Below are 17,481 nucleotides of genomic sequence, written 5' to 3'. Positions count from 1 at the left end.
TATAAATTCATATATATTCAATCAAAGAATAAATATCTTCAATTTAAGACAATTGCTTGATTAATTCTTTGAAGTTTAGGGAATTTTTGCTTTTCAGTTGAACAATAAGAACACAGCTAATCTGTATTTTTATAGAGTCGTTTGGGAAGGAAATAGGAAAAAATTGTATCCAGGCAACAGCACTTTAATAATTTTACAGCTCCTTAGGTCCACTTGGTTTATGCAAAACCATTCCTCGGCAGAAAACAACATCTTGCATAAACTACTTACTTTGTACAGGTTTGTGTGCATTTCTGGTGGATGTAAGCGTTCCTCCCCATTAATACACAGCTAACAGTTAATAAATTAACAGTTAGTTAACTTGTGCCTGTATTCTTAGAGACATACACATCAGGCTGCACTGGCAGCAGTGTGAAGTGCAATGGATCGATAGGCAGTGGTCTTTGTACTTGAATGCAAGTGTTAGGTGCTGGCTTTCAAATGGCAGAAGGAGATCAGCGTAAAAACAAACAAAAAATAGGATCTGGTGGCATCTGCTTCTGGGAGGAAGCCAATGCAAGAGCCTTCTGTTCTTGCTCTTTTGGGGTAGCAGAGACCTGTCCCTGAGCCCACGCATGGTGACCCAGCCTGCTAAGAGAGAGGCCAGCGGGGCATTTGCTCTAGTTCCCCAGAAACAGTCATGGAGGGCAGGGGACAGGGTGGTAATGCACCATGGACCGTGACAGTTAATGAAGTTGTGCGTGCAGAGTGAAAACCTGGGAAATTCTAGGGAGGGAGGAAGAATCTAGGGAAGAGGAAGGTTCACCGGGGCATTTCAGACTATCTGGTGTGGGGACAGACTTGTGCATGGCAGCCTTTCGCTACGGGAACTAAGGACAGCCCGGCATGCGTGGTGGTGCTGCCCACACGCTGTCAGTACCAGCATCTCTGTTAGCCAGGTCAAACTGGTCTCTACTGGAAAGACCCACAGAAGTAAGGATCCTGCTTGTGGTCCAGCATCTTCAGTTAGAGTTTGCTTTTCCTTTTTGTTCATTTGTACAAAATAAGAGAAGAGAGAAATCTGGCCCCAGGAGGGCTCCTTGTGATCAGCACAACATCCTGATACAGCGCACAAACCAGCTGACATGCTGCTTATTTGTATCTCACACAGCAGTGTGAGCAAGCAGGGTAAAAATGTGATTATAATGGTAGAGTTCATATATTAGTTATGTAATGGCCCCTATTTCTTTACTGAACCTGAACATAATTATGTTTTCTTATATGTTTGACTGTACACCTGCATAGAAGGTTAGTAACTTCTGTATTGGAAGACAGTCTTCTCTAAGGTGTTCTAGCATATAGTATGTGAGCATGTCAAGGGTGAGGGTGGACTGCATTACCTGTACTTTAAAGGGTGATGTATGTCTCTGATTTTGCTTTGGAACTGTGGCAGATGAGACTACTATGTTTCTTTCTCTTTGGCATTAGTACGAAGCTGCAAGTTTGTGACGCTCCACTAAATCTACCCCCATAGGGCTATCACTTCCGATACCACATTTTCTCAGGATAACCAGTTTTTGGTATGGCTTTTCTGAAACACTTCTGATAAAGTTTTAATATTTATTTTTTTTTATTTCCAAGGCTGTCCCTTGGACTTTAAAATCTTTTTTTTTTTTTTTTTTGTTTTTAAACTATAAGCCTATCTGTACCACCATTAAAGAAACCTGTCTCATATACTAAGAACAACATGCATCTTGAGGGCAAAAATGGGAAAAGGGGTAAGTACAGAAGTATGTTGAGATCTTGTGCTTTGTGGCACTAAAGTTTTCATTATTCCTTGAAAGGAATAGCCTAAATAGCCAAGTTTTTCAGGAGCTATTGTTTTTGGCTAATTTAATGAAATAAAATGCACTGACATTTTCCCAAGTATTTCAGGATGACTTGGGAAGCTCATTGAACAGCCTATAACCAATACTAGGGTACAAAAGTAGAAAAAGAACTTGCTCATAATTAAGTTGTATTTACTGATGAGAAGTCAGTACACCTCTGTCTTAATGGTCTTAACATGATATTGCAAAATATCCTGTAGTTCTTAAAGGAGAACAGAGTTTCCATTTTTTCTTTTGTTTTATAGCTGCTTGGGATCACCTTATTTTGCAACTGTGGAAGGATTTACTTCTATTTTAACTCGTCTGAAATATTTTTTTCAACTTCTACCTCATTGAATGTTTATGACAAAGACATACAGTGAATTTAAAACACAGATGATTTATTAAAGATCGGGTAACAACCTCTATTTAAAAGCTGCTAAACTTTTTTTCATGGCAAAAGGGATAATCTTGAAGTTGCATATCTTTACAGAGATATGCAGTGTGCCGTGTATAGTGATCCCATGTAAATCACACACTATCTATACTGAAACATTCAGGCAAAACTGACTGTGAAAATTATTTATTTTTAATTGTGAGTTACCTGAAAATCTGTGGAAAATTGTTCATAAAATAAAGCTAACCAAAACTGAAAATTGACTTCTGGTTGTCCTTGCTTGCTTTCTCACAGTCTGAAGGGGTGAAGTATCTATCCATCCTTGGACAGTATTTGCTTCAGAGACTCCCAGTGCCCACCTACCCTCTTTATTTTGGAACTGTCTGTGCAACACTGCGTAGGAGATACACCATAGAGTCAGGCCTGGTGTATTAGTTTTCAACCTCAGCAGGCCAGATTCTGTTTTTACATTGTATAGAGCTCTAGAGCAAAGCTGTCATAGCTTACTGGGTTCTGTATGTTTCTTCAGATAAACTATTTTCTTGCAACATATGACTCCTATGAACCATGCAAAGCTGAGAGGGAGATGTGGGACCTCCATCACTGGCAATCTCACAAGACAGCAATTTAGTCTGAAGGCTAATTCAAAGGTTCAGCAGAAGAGAGAGAACAGAGCTGACCTGCTGCTCCTGGTAAGGAACTAGTGAGCAGTGTTCTGTGTAACTGGAGCTCATGGAGGTCACTCTGAGCCTTGCAAATAATGAATTAGAGCAGTGAAGCTGAGAAATAGCAGACTTAAATCACTGTCTCAGGACTTTCCTGCCAAAGAGGCATCTCAGCTTGAAAGCACTCCACAATTGACTAAAGTGTTTTGCTCAGTGCTGTGTTAGGGAGGCTGTGAAAAGCAGATATTTCTTCCAGAAAACAAAGCAGAATTTAAAGCCCCTTCAGGGCTGAGATTTCAGTGTCACCATTAGCTAAGTCAGAAAGTTTTTGTTATGTGAGAGAAAGGACTGATAGTTTCCTGAAGCAAAATTCTGTTTGATATAAAGAAAAGAGGATTTAAGACTAGAAGTCTACACTATGAAGAGACAAAGACTTGTCTGTCTTGGCTTTTATGTCCTCAGCTGTCACAGTGGGTCTCTGTAGGCAGAGGACTTTCTGCATAGAATGTAATCATAAAGTTATTTTTCTTTTGCAGATGGTGGTAGGGAGAAATTTAAATTGTGTTTTTAATTTTCTGCTTTAAGAAAGCACAATGGTTCTCATTCTTACACTGCTGCAAAAGCAATGTAAAATAGTATAAACTATTTACATGAAAAAAAAGAGGAAAATCAGTCCTGTCAGTTGAACTGGTGTTTACACGTTTGAAGAAATTGCTTCAAGAAAGCTGTATTAAAAGGATGATTTTGGATTCTATGAAGCAACATGTGGACATATAACAAACCAATTAATGTAATCTAGTGTAACCTAAGATCTGTGAATATATTTTTACATGATTTATTAAGGTCATTAAGTGACCTGTCTGAAGGCCGTTAAATAACTCAGCACTGGTAATGAGGTTAACAGACTTTGGTCTTAAAGATCATCTTGTATCAAGATGAATGGTGTAGGTGGAGCTAAAAGTAATGATGCTTTTGGTCTGCCGCAAAGCCTTCTGCTAGCCTGCTTATCTCTACTCAGAGAATTGATAAAATAAAACCCTGACCACATATAGGGAATTAATTAGTCTTTTAACTTCGAGGGGTGTTGGCTGTGAACACAGAGTGATATGGCAGCTTATAAACCCAGCTTCTGCTGTTACCAATCTGGATGTATCTAGACTGTTGTAGGGGTTTATTCCCTGAAAAAGTAGTCTCTCTGGCAGTTCATCTGTGTCTTCGATTAAAAAAGAACAAAGTATTTTTTCTCATGGGCCTGTTTGATAGCATCCTTGGGATTGTGTGTTCTGGTAGGTCAGAAATTCAGTGCAGCGTTTTGTCTGTGCTGTGTTACAAACGGAATGTGGTAATGCAGTGTATTTGCAAATGGATTTGTTTGTGTGATGTATTAGTGTACAATTATATCAGTATCCTGATTCAATACGTACAAAACAAGAGCACTGTTTTTGAAGTATGTTCCCTGTGAGCCAGTTTCATAAATTGAAGTTGCTTGCTAATGAACTTGGCTTTTTCTTGGTTTTTTTTTTTTCCAGCAATATTGTTTATAAATTCAAGGTTTCTTTGATATTCAAATGGATTGGTATTGGCAGAAAGTGTATTATAATGTTTTGTTTACACTGCAGAATTCAAAATATATTGTTGTCTTTTCCATTTTCCACAGAGACCTTCTGGCAATTCTACCTGTTGGTAGAATTGATCCTGGCTGAATTAATTGGTACGTGAGCCAGCATGTGCTAGACTTCCTCAGGAAAACGTAAAGAACTGTACCAATTATCTTTGTTTCAGCAATCTGATTACAGGAAAATTAGTTTAACATTCCTTTTATTCCATTAAGATACGTTATTTTAACTTCTGGAGAAGAATCCTGCACTGTTCCTTCATCTGCAAAGATTTTTAGGTTCTTGTTCATGGGATAGCAAATTTGGGGACCAAAAATCCTGGTTTATATTTGCAACTATATAGGAAGTATTCTCGCAACTAGGCAGTTCCCATTAAAAATAACATAATTTAGGAAAATTAATACAACCTGTATATTTAGTTACTTGAATACCCAAACAACTTTTAACCTTAATATCTACAAAAATTCTTGGAGTTTGATACCCATAAGACTGAAGCTATTCAGCTTTGACTAATAAGATACCATTAGAGACTTACAAAATAGTAAAGAATTGGTACAGAATTCTAGGGTGGGAAGACTCTGAGTTGTGACCTTCTGGTGGCATTTTGTAGATGTGATGTGCAGAGGCACTGCATCATTTTGTTACAAAGGCATCTTTTTACCTCTCAGGAGGTAAAGAGAGTATTTATTGTGACCCTCACTTTCCCATCAATCTTTGTACCTGTGCAGCGAAATGAAACTGCAGTGTTTACTTTCAGAAATGAAACCCTATGGATTTACAAACTGTCCCAGAGTTTGCAGATGTTTTCTGCAGGGCACATTGTGGAATGTGTACTGCATACGAGATGTGGAGCACGGTAAGGCCCACATCTCTGATTGTAAACCCTGAAACAAAGGTAAGTTGTGTAGATCAGGCTTCAGAATTGTTTAGAGGGTTGGCAGTCAGCTGTTTGAGGACACTGATGTTATCTAAAGGTTCTTTCTAACATACTCTAGGATTGAAAATACTCTAAAAACTACAGTGCAGTTGTGAGATTTCAAGTATGTCACGGAGAAAAATGTATGTCATGGAGAAAAATGTGAGGAAAGTTTTTTTGACTAGTAACTGTGGTTGGCATTTTTTCAGTTTTACATACAAGCTGTGTGCTTCTCTCTTAATTTGTGAGGAAATATATGTATTCTGATGAGCAGGTATTGAACTGGTGTATCGTAGGTTACCTGCTTAATTGCTGGTCACAATAAACTCAAAAACCCATCAAAGATCAGGGAAAGATCCGAGGAGTGATGATTGGTGAAGGAACTCCTGTAACCTAGTGCAAAGTACACTAAATCAGCATTTGGCATCAAAACCCACCAAATAAAATCAAAGACCATCAGAGGTGAGTGGCTGGATCATTGTACTTAATGCAAAAGCTAAGATGATTTAAGGAAAAAAACCTCCCACCCCAATTACTAATTGAGAGAGGTCCTCCTTATGGTTTCAACTGACAGCAGAGAAATCCTGTACTTTTTTGGCAGAACTTTTGTACAACTTAATCCATTACCAGTCGCTGTCCCATCAAAAGATACAGTTACTTCTCTGACATAGAGTCTCCCCATCTACTGCATGCAAGAATAACAAGTAAGAGCAAAATTATGCCTCTTGCAGGAAGTTTGTGAAACAAAATCGATTATAATGTGTTGCTGAGACCATTGCCAAGTGCTTAGGTGAGATTATGGATGTTGAAAGGCTTTTCCAGTTCAAGGTCTTGCAAAAATTCAGCTTTCTTTTTGTTGCCATGAAGATCTTTTCCACCATAAATATAAACACAGCAAACATTTTAGATAGTGCAGAAGAGCTAAATGGATGGAATTAAGAAAAACAGTTTGTACTGTATCAGATTCCAAGTGTTACTGTAAATTTCATTTCATACTTAAAGGAAAAATGTCTTATCTAATGGTGTCATAGTTTAATCTCAGTCAGCAACAAAGTACTACACAGCTGCTCACTCACACCTTCTGCCACAGTGGTGTGGGGAGGAGAATTGGAAAAAAGGTAAAACCCGTAGGTTGAGATAAGAATGATTTAATAATTGAAGTAAAATATATTACTACTACCACTAATAATGTTAATAATTGTAATGAAGAGGGAGATAATAGAATAAGAGAAATAAAACTCAAGGAAACAAACAAACAAAAACCAACCCCAAAATGATGCACAATACAAATCCTCACCACCCACTGACCGATGCCCAGCCAGTCCCTGAGAATCTTAGCAGCCTGATCCACCTGATGGTTGTTTTGATGCTCTTCAGCGGCCCAACTCTTGGGTACGTGAACATCTATGTGACATACCTTCACAACCAGGTTCTCCATCTGGCCAGTGATACCTTGCCACAATGCAGCAGCCCAGGTGGGTTTACCTTTGTGCTGCCAACTGCTCTGCTTCCTTTGCTGCAACCACCCTCACAGGACATTTGCCGCCATCCGTGAGTCAGTATAGAAGTAAAAGTATTGGCCACCTTTCTTGTTCACCAATGTCTAAAGCCAGCTGGATAGCTTTCACCTCTGCAAACTGTCTCGATTCACAACTTGTCAACTTTCTGCAGCTTGTCATAGGGGACTCCATAGCAGCTGCCTTCCACCTCTGATGCTTTCCTACAATATAGCAGGACCCATCACTAAACCAGGCATACTGCTTCTCATTTTCTGGTAATGCGTTATGCAGTGGGGCTTCTTCAGCATGTGTCATCTCCTCCTCTGGTGACATTCTGAAATCTTTGCCTTCTGGCCAGTCCATGATCGCTGCCAAGATTCCTGGATGACTGGCATTTCCTATGCGAGCTTGTGTGAGAGCGTGACCCACTTACTCCATGTAGTATCAGTAGCATGTTGTGTGGAGCAGACCCTCCCTTTGAACATCCCACCCAGCACAGGCAGCCAGGGTGCCAGCAGGAGCTGCGCTTCAGTACCAATCGCTTCTGAAGCAGCTCAAACCCCTTCGTAAGCTGCCGGTATATCTTTTTCAGTTGGAGTGTAGCGAGCCTCAGATCCCCTGTATCCCAAGCTCCAAAACCCTAGGGGTGGGCCTGGAGTCGGTCTCCCCTGGTGCTTTCTGCCAGAGGCTCCAGGCAGGGCCGTTCTCAAGTGGTTTGTCTGAGTTTGCCTCCTGTGCAACTACAGGAAGTACGTTGGTAATTTCTCTTTGCAAAAGTCCTAACATTAGTACTGAAGAAAGACAGTGTTATAATCATGCACATCTTTTCTTGCCATTACACAGCCAGCCAGTGCACACGGGGGTTAATTTGAGACAGGAACAAATGTTGAATCCATTCAGGATATTGAATATTTGCTTGGGATGTAATCCTTGTCCAGTAGCTTTATGTACTGCTTGAATTAAAAAAAAAAATGTTTTGGGTCTGTGTGAGACTGAGGAAAAATAATAACGTGAAACTTGGTTTAGATGGTTATTAGAGGGAAAGAGTTCAATTAAGGGCATGATAAATCATTTTAACACAGTATTAACTCTTTTTAGGTCCACGTTAAATGCTGTTTCTATAGTAAATAATCTGTTGTATGTGACTATTGGTAATAGCACAAAAAGATCCTGATACCTGTCCAAAGTCTTAGGGTTTTTTATAATAAAAATCCTTATTCCTGGGTCTGTGGCATCACATCCCTTTCTTACTTAGTTTCTACTTAATAGAATCATTTTAATTTGGCTGGTGCCTGTCTGGAAGCCTTAAGTCAGTCACAACATGAAAACTGGACTATGGAGCATGTGAAGGATTCAGCTCTGCAGACCTTCCCGTAGTATTGAGAGTGCTGTGTCAGCCTTGCTAATTGCAAAGATCCGCCTGAAAGTATGAAGAACACATCTTTCTGTTGGCAGGTGTGACTGGGTTGTGTCCTTCGTGCTGCAGACCTCAGGGCAGGCTGCTCAGAGGCACTGTCCTTCAGCTAGCCAAATTCAGACCAGTCCTTCCCGACTACCCAAGGCATTTTGATGCCTGTTGCAAAGGTGGATTCGGCTCAGTGTTGAACTGTAAGTGGAGTATAGACCTTCAGTTTATAAGGAGAGGTGAAATTCACCCCAAGAAGAAATTGCTCCAGTCTCTTTCTAATACACGTACTAGTAATTTTCCTTCCTGTCAACTTCAGCTGAAATGTAGACCACAGAATAATGATGATAGTGCATATTCTCTTAATATGTTAGAGATTTTGCTGGTATTGCCTCCTTACCTGAAAACCACTTGTTGGTCATTTTACACTCTCTCTGGGACTCAGCTCCCTCATGTCCAAACCACCTGTGCTGGTATTTTTTATACTGGTGAATATGAGCTGCACAGCTCACAGCTCCATGCTTACATTGCTGTTTCAGGTATCCTTTTTCATTTTAGATTGATGTAAAAAATCTCTGCACGCATTAGCATTTCTTTTGCTCTATGTAAGTTTTGTTATTCCGGCTTCTAGCAATTTCTCTTCAGTTTTCTGTTTCTCAGCTGTTTAATTTTCATAATAAATTAGTTTGTTGCTAGTTGCTTTTGTCTTTTTTTTCTGCAGCTTTGATGATTGATTATATTGTCTTTACAGTTCTGTTCCATGTGATTTTCACTTGCACTTGTCAGTAGATATCCCTTTCATTTCACAAGTAAGAAAAAATAAAATTTTAACCTGTATTTCTTGGAAACAATACTATTATCAACTTCACTGACAGTTTGAGATTTGTAAAATGACATTATAGGTTTGAGAAGTAATTGTCATTTTTAACATGACATGTCATGGTTTAACCCCAGCTGGCAACCAAGCCCCATGCAGCTGCTTGCTCACTCTCCCTCACCCAGAGGGGTGGAGAGGAGAATCAGAAAGGAGTGTAAAACTCGAGGGTTGAGATAAGAAAAATTTAATAATCTAAACAGAATAAAAAGGTAAGAACAGTAATAACAATAACAATAATAATAATAACAATTAGGATGGAACCATGGGGAAAAAAGGGTAAAATCCCAAAAAAGGGAAAAGGAAAAAAAAACCAAAAAAGTCATGCACAGTACAGCTGCTCACCACCCACTGACCGATGCCCAGCCAATCCCCGAGCAATGATCCCCCCTAGCCAACCCTGCAAGTGTATATACCAAGCATGACATCCCATGGTATGGAATACCTCTTTTGCTCGTTCAGGTCAGCTGCCCTGGCTGTGCCCCCTCCCAGTCTCTTGTGCCCCTCCAGCCCTCCGGCTGGCAGGGCCCGAGAAACCAAAGTCCTTGACTTGGTATAAATATCACCCAGCAACAACTAAAAACATCTGTGTGGTTATCAACATTATTCTCACATCATAGGCAAAACACAGCACTTCAGTAGCCACTAAGAAGAAAATTAACTCCATCCCAGCTGAAACCAGGACAGTAACTTAGAACTGTTCATTCCTTAGGGAATTGACAAATACATTAGCATCTGAAGAGAGAGAGGGTGTTGTAGTGAACTTCTTTGAACTGCTTGTCTTCTCCAGAAGTGGGGCTGAAGTGCAGTCATAATCTGTAGTGCAGAAAAAAAAGGAGAAAGGGAGGAAATAGCAATAATTCATACACAAAGGAATCTGTGCTTTGTTTCATTCTGCATCTGAGAGTCTGAACTGTCCCATGTCCTGGTCCTGTCTAGCTCCCTGGCTGGTCTGTACCTCTTGCACCTTTAAGATGATTTCCTGCATTTCTCTTCCTCTTTTTTTCTCTCTCCTCTTTTTTTTTTTTTTTTTTGTAAGGGCGTCTGTGTAGTAAAAGTGTACCAGTGTCTGGCAGGTCAGCTATTAGTAACAGTGACCTGAAAATCTCTGGCCTTTAGGCTTTAAGATCACACCTCTGCTGCATCAAGGGCACTGAAAGTATTAACCGGTGTATGTGAAGTCTTTGCAATGTCATGTGGTCGATAGCACTAGATCATGACCAGCAGCACTTTCTACATCTAAGCTAATGCACTTCAGCCATTCTGAGACCTTTCGTAGACATAGATTATTAACCCTGGGTAATGATTTCATTATATGAGCAGGTGGTCTGTAAGGTGAGCTTGAAACCAAACACATTTTCTTTGTAGGGTTAAGTGAAATTAAGCACTGAAGTGAGAGTGTAGTGTACGCACATCAACTCTGCAAAAGGTGAATCCAGGGAGAATTATTTTCATTCACGAAGTCTGCAGATACTCTTTAGTTGTCTATTACAGAATGACATTTAAGCATCTACTGCTGTTTTTAGTTTTGGTTTTAAAGCTACTCTTTGAAAAGTGTTTATATAGCCCTTACAAAAACTGAAAATCCCTTTCAGTTTGGTAGTGTTAGATGTCAGAAGCATGGTGAACTTGCAATAAATTGGTGGTGTGTCCAAGAAGAAAGAAACCCACACCACCATCTGTAATGAGAGAGCTCTGTCGTGGTTATGAAACACAGCTCAAACATAGCATTCACTGAGTCATAGCTCTACCACAGTTCATATAACTGTTGTAGGTGAAGCTAAACTGTGTACAGAGATGCATCTTACAATTTTTCATATTAAGGATTAGCTGGGCCTAGGTACAGATATGTAACTTGCAAAATGAAGCAGAACCATGGTTCATCCTGAACAGTCTTCAGACAAGTATGGTAACTTCTAATGTGTCTCCAATAGCTGCAGTAGACAATAGCAAAATATGCCCTGTGTCTTTAATATAATTAATGTAGAGCTTCATGTAATGGTGGTATTCTCCAGGAAAATAAGATCTGTATCAGCATCTTGAATATCCAAGGATAGTTATGAGATGTCCCTGTTGACAGAAGCTGGCTAAATTAACAACAGCAGTTACAGGCTGTACACCCTTCTTATGCATGTGAGTTAAAGTTTAATCAACACAGTTATTTTAAGGAACTGTCTTGTAAAGAAGAGAAAGCATTTTACTGGAAACCTTTTTTTTTAATAATTAAAAATTTATATTGTGAATATACATTGAATATGTTTTTTATCTCTGAGTGTAAATAGGGATCCTGAATAAAGAGAGATACACACTATAATTACATACATGTTTTACAAAGGAAAGTAGTAGCATTCCCCTTTTTCTGAGAAACTAATATACCAGCAGGTGAAATAATGTGCCCAAAGCAGTGCAGCACTGATCACTGGCTGAGACTTGGGACAGGTGTTCAGATTCTTCACTGTCACTTTACAGTAGCTTTCCTGAATTTCTTCTATGTGCACGTTATAGTGACATAATATTGTTACATAATGTTGCTGGTTACAATATATGTTTATACTTGCACTTTTAAAAGTTTCAGACATAATATTTAATATATATGGTTGCATGTTAATTTAATTTTCATTTCTGTGGAAGTCCTGTCTCTATTAATTTCTGATTTGGTAAAAAGCGCTCTCATGTGCCTTTTCAACTCTGTATTTGATGCAAATAATGTATCAATTCGATCAAACTGTGCAGCCAAACATTCTGACACTTTCAGTGCATCTTTTCCTTCTGTCTCATCAGAATAGCAAATTGTGTATTTTATGTACAGGAGCTTCAGTGTTTGTGATGTCTGTTTCTTTAGTGTCACTCCTGCTGCACATAGATTATTCACCAGAAGTGTAATTAGTAAAATACTTCAACAGCTGAGATTACTGGCAGATAGTTCATCTCTTTTTTACAGATACTTAAGGGAGAGAGACCTGTGAGAGTGGGGGAGAGAAACAGCAGCAGTACAGAGAAGCTGGGATTTGAAGAAGGGAAATACAAGCGTGTGTAATGGCTGAGAGGAGCACTGTGTTACCTGCAAACAGTGAAAAAGCTTTAGAGGAAACTCAGGGGGAAGAATAGAGTTCAAGTCATTGGACCTTGGATTACTGTTTTACCGTAGGCTAGTGGTACACTATGGCCAGATAAGGGAACTGTCTGTAGCTGAAAATCTGTAAGCCTGAATGGGGCTGGACGTCTTACTGTACCTGCAATCTTGCATCTTTTACAGAAACACCTTTTAAAAATACCCTGTGCCCTCCTAGTTGGCGTAGGAAGAAGTCAGGCAGCAATTCCTTCAATAGTGGGGAAGTTTGTGCACAAAAGATGTGTCAGGATCTGTTTTGTATCAGGGCTGGGGCTACTCGAAGATGCTTCAAAAGTCATCCGCAGGTATCAAGGCTTTTGTTCTGTCTTTCTGCTTGGGTCCTGTTATTTTTGTTGATGGCATTGTATAATGTCTGTCTTGTGACTCGTGGCTTACCGGACATCTTCCTAAAACAAAACTAAAAGAGCTAACCTGGTAATAAATTGGACAAGCTAGTAATAAATGCTTCTTGTGTGGGAAGTGAGAGCAAGACTGTGAGTGAGAGTAAGACTGAATTATGATACCTCAGAGAGCACCCCTCAAACCCAAAAAATGGGGAGAAAGGCACGTCAGGATGGATATATGACTGACTGCACACCTGGGATTTCTCCGCTCTTTAGCTGCCATTGAAAGTGCTTGCAGAAAAACAGAAGCAAGTTGAGGTGTGGATAGCAGTTTCAAACTTTCTACTGCTCTATTGGTAATGTATTTCTTCTCCAAGACATAAATTTCTGTAAAACCTAAAATTGTATAATAGTAATTAAAAAATGAAATAAACTTGGAATGAAGACACTTTTTACTTCTGAGTTGTTGCAATAAACCCATTATCTATGATGATTTCTGTGTGGGAATGGTTATTAAAGACATTATACAAATCTCTGTATGATTAATACTGTTTCCTCTCTGCGCAATGCTAATTTAGGTCTAACACAGGAATGAGGCTTCTTTGTATGTGAAATTGGTGACAGGTAGATGTTAAATATAAAGCATATGTCCACTACTTTGCTGAGTAAGTGTGTTTACATGACCTTGTGACCTTTCTTGGTGTGAATTCACCATTTCGTCAAATAATTAGTGCTCTTTTAAGAAAAACAAAAAAGTTGATGTGTCATTGATTTGACAGACCCGTCATATTTCCCAATGTTTTCAACAGGCATCACTATTGGAGAGTACAACTTTTACAAAGGTGTTGATTTGTTGTTTTTTTTTTTCTTTGAGTGTGCATAATTTTGGGTCCTAGCACTCTCTTTTTGATTTTTTTTTCAATGCATACTCACAGTTAATGAATCAGTACAAGATGATGTACTGTGCCTCTGAAACTTTATGTTAACCTGTGGTGCTTGGTGGTTATCAGCCTTGAAGCCAGCAGATTTCTATTTCTGCATGTATTTTGAGATGACACTTCTGTAGCTGTGCACTACGGTTGTGGCCTAGTGATGCCCTGCTGTCTTAAAAGCTTTTCTTCTCTAAATATTTAATTTGAGCCAAGCTAATTTAGGAAACCTGTGCCACTGGCATCGGTACAGAAATTGGCCTAATGCAGCAGTCAGCTTAATGAGCCTGAAGACAAGAACTTAGATATGTTTTTGCACGCACTATGTGCATGCAGCAGCTGCTCACCTGTCAGGAAATACCTTATATTCAAATCAGTAAGACCTGCCAGTTTTACTGTAGCAGAAAGCAATTAAAATTTACTTTAGCAATTAACCACATAGTGAAAAGATTATCCTTCATTTCTTTAACAATATTTTTTTTTACAAAAACCTGGTAGTAATTATGTGCAGTCTAAGGACATATTTTTGTATTTGCACACTATTTTTTACATGCAGATGTAAACCGAAGGGAAGTTGTGAGCAACTACAACAGAATTAAGTAACAATTCCCTCTAGCATTGTATAAAATGTTAAATGATTTGGTATGCTGCCATTCCTGTGCGTAGTGTTCAACTGGACTTTTTACTGGGAACAGAGTCTGAAGTTTAAATACCAAATTTGTGGTATGTTTCCTACAACAAAAGATCTGCCTATGGGTTGGGTCCAGTCGGCATATCAGACCCTCCATTCCTCTCATAGTGGAGTCACTGGATGATCCAGCTATTTTTTCATTCATCTAATTGTTCGTGCAGACTGTAGCATCTCAGCCTGGTTACTGGGATGCTCTCAAGAGCCTTGGTAAAATTACATTAGGTGACATTTTCTGTGCTTTCTTCATGTCCAGATTTAGTCATTCTGCCCCAGAAGGCAATCAGGTTGCTTTGCCTTTGATAAATCCATGCTGACTGCTTCCAGTCACATTCTTCTCCTTCATGTCCCCAGAAACAGCTACTGAGAGGACTTGCTGTATGATTTTCATAAGGACTAAAATGAGACTGTAGTTCCCTGGATCTACCTTCCTGTCCTGTCTGGAGATGTGTGCAATATTTGCACCAAATTGTTCTCCCCCAGTCTTGCATGACCATTCCAAAATGATAGGGTGCACCCTTGGTATGATGTTGGCTGGCTTGCTCAGCAGCCATGGATGCAGCCCATCTGATCGCATGGATTCATAGTAGTCACATTCTCTCAAGACAGCCCCGACTTAATGCTCTTCCACTCCCAGTAGCTCCGCTCCTCTGAACTGTGGCATAAAGTATGGAAGACATTACTAGTGGGCACCAAGGCAGTGAATGCACTAAGTACATAGGCCTTAGCAACCCCCCTTGCAAGAATTCCTGCCCTGTTCAGCAAGGGGCCTCTTACTGCATCTCTTGTTGTCCCTTGCCAGTTCTGGCTCCAGCTGAGCTTTCAAGATTCCCAGCATGGTCCCTGCATAGCCAGGCAAGGTTCCTATTTTTCTTCTTTGTAGCCTGTCATTGCTGCCATTGCCTGTATACAGCATTGAAGCTCAGCTGAGAGTGCCCTCCTTCACCAAGCTGATCTCCTGACATGTTTGCCTATTCTTCCGAGCATGGAGACCATTCTTGTGCTCAGAGGTGGCTGCCCTTCAAGGCCCGCCAGGCTTGCTGTGCTCCTTTGCCTTCCTTCACTGCCTCCCGTGGTTCCACATCTACCATTTCCCTGGACAAGCTGAGGTCACTTGCTGTCCACAGCACTGTGCAGTGCTCCTGTTGATAAGCCAGATTTCCCAGAGCTGGCTGAGTATCTTTGATGTGGGGCTGCACTGTGCAGTACAGACGTGCACATGTGCCTCAGTGGTGTCAATCAAGACATGTTTGATACTACTCACAATTTAGTAGCTTTGTCAACATCCTTAACATCAGCAGGTTTTGTTGCCTCTGTTGGTCAGAGTATTTCCATTAGGTAATTAGGCATGTAGAGTTGAAGATAGAGTATGAGAGTGGGATGTCTAGACGCCAAGGTTTCACTTGCTGACTTAGTCCTTAAAAAATTCTACGCAAAGGAGCTGGGGTAAAATGCAGCAATCCTATGCAGTGCATTGCAATATTTGTCTGAAATATTCACAAAGCAGCAAAACCTGTCTGAAAACCTTTACCATTTTCTTGATTGGAAAGACTGACAGAAGGAATGGATGATTATCATTCTGCTGTGAATAATTGACACTTATTTTAGCCTTTGTCAAAGCTGATGATTTAAAAGTAAAACCTTTTATTAGGTGTAGCAGGCTACCATAAAGTAACTCAAACATCTCATTACAGTGCAGTCGAAATAGGTAGTTTATACCTTGTGGCTACATACAAAAGAAAGGAAGATTTGCTGTGTCCTAGCAGCAGCAAACCGTGATGAGTGCCAGAACGCCTTTGCCTGAGTAAGCACAGTTGATCATTTAACTTCTCAAGAGCTATAGATGAATGGCTTTTTAATGGGTAGTTAAAACAAGAAACTTTATATTATCACGTCCATGGATCATGAAGAATTTTTTTTGCTATTTTTGCTGGGCAAACAAATTGTTTTCCACTGGTGTATTTAGTTACTGTAGCTCTCTCTTTCTGGTACCTTTTTAAGTGGGAATCACCCAATGAAAACTCACTGATGCCATGGTAAGGCAAACCTGGTGGGTTTTGATTTACACATACGGAGGGAACCACACATTTTGCATTGGTAATGTTGTCTTCTACACTTCTTACCTTACTTTGTAACCTGAACATATTGACTGCTGACTTAGTTCTCAGTGCTGTCAATATTGTGATAGATAATGGGTTTGTGAACCAACTTGTCATCAACCTCCAGAGCAAGGTATCTTCCATAGCATCTATTAAAAGCACAGCACACCTAGAAGCTCTGTAAGGAATAATTCATCAGATAAGGAAGAGCATGATTTTCTTGCTGTATGCAACTTTTTGAGATTTTGAGAAAATTTCCTAACTTGCATGACACTGGAAACAGTTCTGAGGTAGCAGAGAATTTTGGTGGAAAAAGCTGAAAGCAGCCTACTGAAATATGTACTGTTCATGCATATTTCTCCTGTGAACTGGCTGATCTTAATCTCTCCTTTCAGACCTCTTCCCCTTTGTGTGAGTTCCTTCTCCCCCTCCCTCACCTCCAAGCATAACTTTCACTGAACAGCTAAGGCTGTGAGACGTCAGAGACCCATGTTTTAGTCTCCTTTGTAAAAGAAACTCTTTGAACTTACAGTGTCACTTGTTATGTCCGGTTTTGAACAGAATTTCTGTCCTGGCATGGAGAAAACATTTCTCAGGTTATAGTGAAATGTAGAATCCTGTAAAAAAAAAATAAAGTCTTTTGGGCCAATTGGCATTATCTGTCAAATAACTATTTGAGAAATTCATAAACATCTTTAAATTTACTGTATAGTATACTGGTAGTTTCTATTTCTGGTTGCCATCCACAAACCCTAATCTATGAAGATCTTTCTGCAGTTATTAAAGGCATTGATGCTGTGGGTTCCCAACTGTTTTTATGAAGAGCATCTGAATGATCAGAACCTGTTATGTAGAAGAAATTCCGGGGAAGAACAAGACATTGTTACATAGCTGTAAAATCTGAGCTGTTTAAACAGAGCTCAGATCAGTCATTTCCTTGATTGTCTTACACGAGATGCCCAATGTTGTAATAGCTTCAGTTCTGTTGCTTTGTCTACAGTTTGCAGGAGGCTATAAAGCTCATGTGTAATGAGGAAGGTGAAAGGATTTTAATTTTTAGACTTATCCTTGGGCAGCTTGATGCTGGAAA

The 17,481-nt window shown here is 39.7% G+C and overlaps 1 protein-coding gene across 2 annotated transcripts in view; it reads left to right on the top strand.

Annotated features, from left to right (window-relative positions):
* The window catches only part of SH3GL2 (SH3 domain containing GRB2 like 2, endophilin A1), a 101,892-nt gene that overhangs the window by 44,719 nt on the left and 39,692 nt on the right, over positions 1 to 17,481 (top strand). The window contains exon 1 of one of the 2 annotated variants that reach the window (XM_037373589.1): positions 12,556 to 12,636. The exons of the other annotated variant lie outside the window; for it this stretch is intronic. Within the exon in view, the coding sequence (XP_037229486.1) occupies positions 12,571 to 12,636 (66 nt within the window). The 5' untranslated portion in view covers positions 12,556 to 12,570. Of the gene's footprint in view, positions 1 to 12,555; positions 12,637 to 17,481 lie in introns of those variants that run through there. 2 annotated transcript variants of the gene reach the window in all.

This window comes from Falco rusticolus, chromosome Z (genome assembly GCF_015220075.1).
Source record: "Falco rusticolus isolate bFalRus1 chromosome Z, bFalRus1.pri, whole genome shotgun sequence".
Taxonomy (NCBI): domain Eukaryota; kingdom Metazoa; phylum Chordata; class Aves; order Falconiformes; family Falconidae; genus Falco; species Falco rusticolus.
The sequence above is the reverse complement of the archived record's forward strand: the minus strand, read 5'-3'. Positions and strand labels throughout refer to the sequence as shown.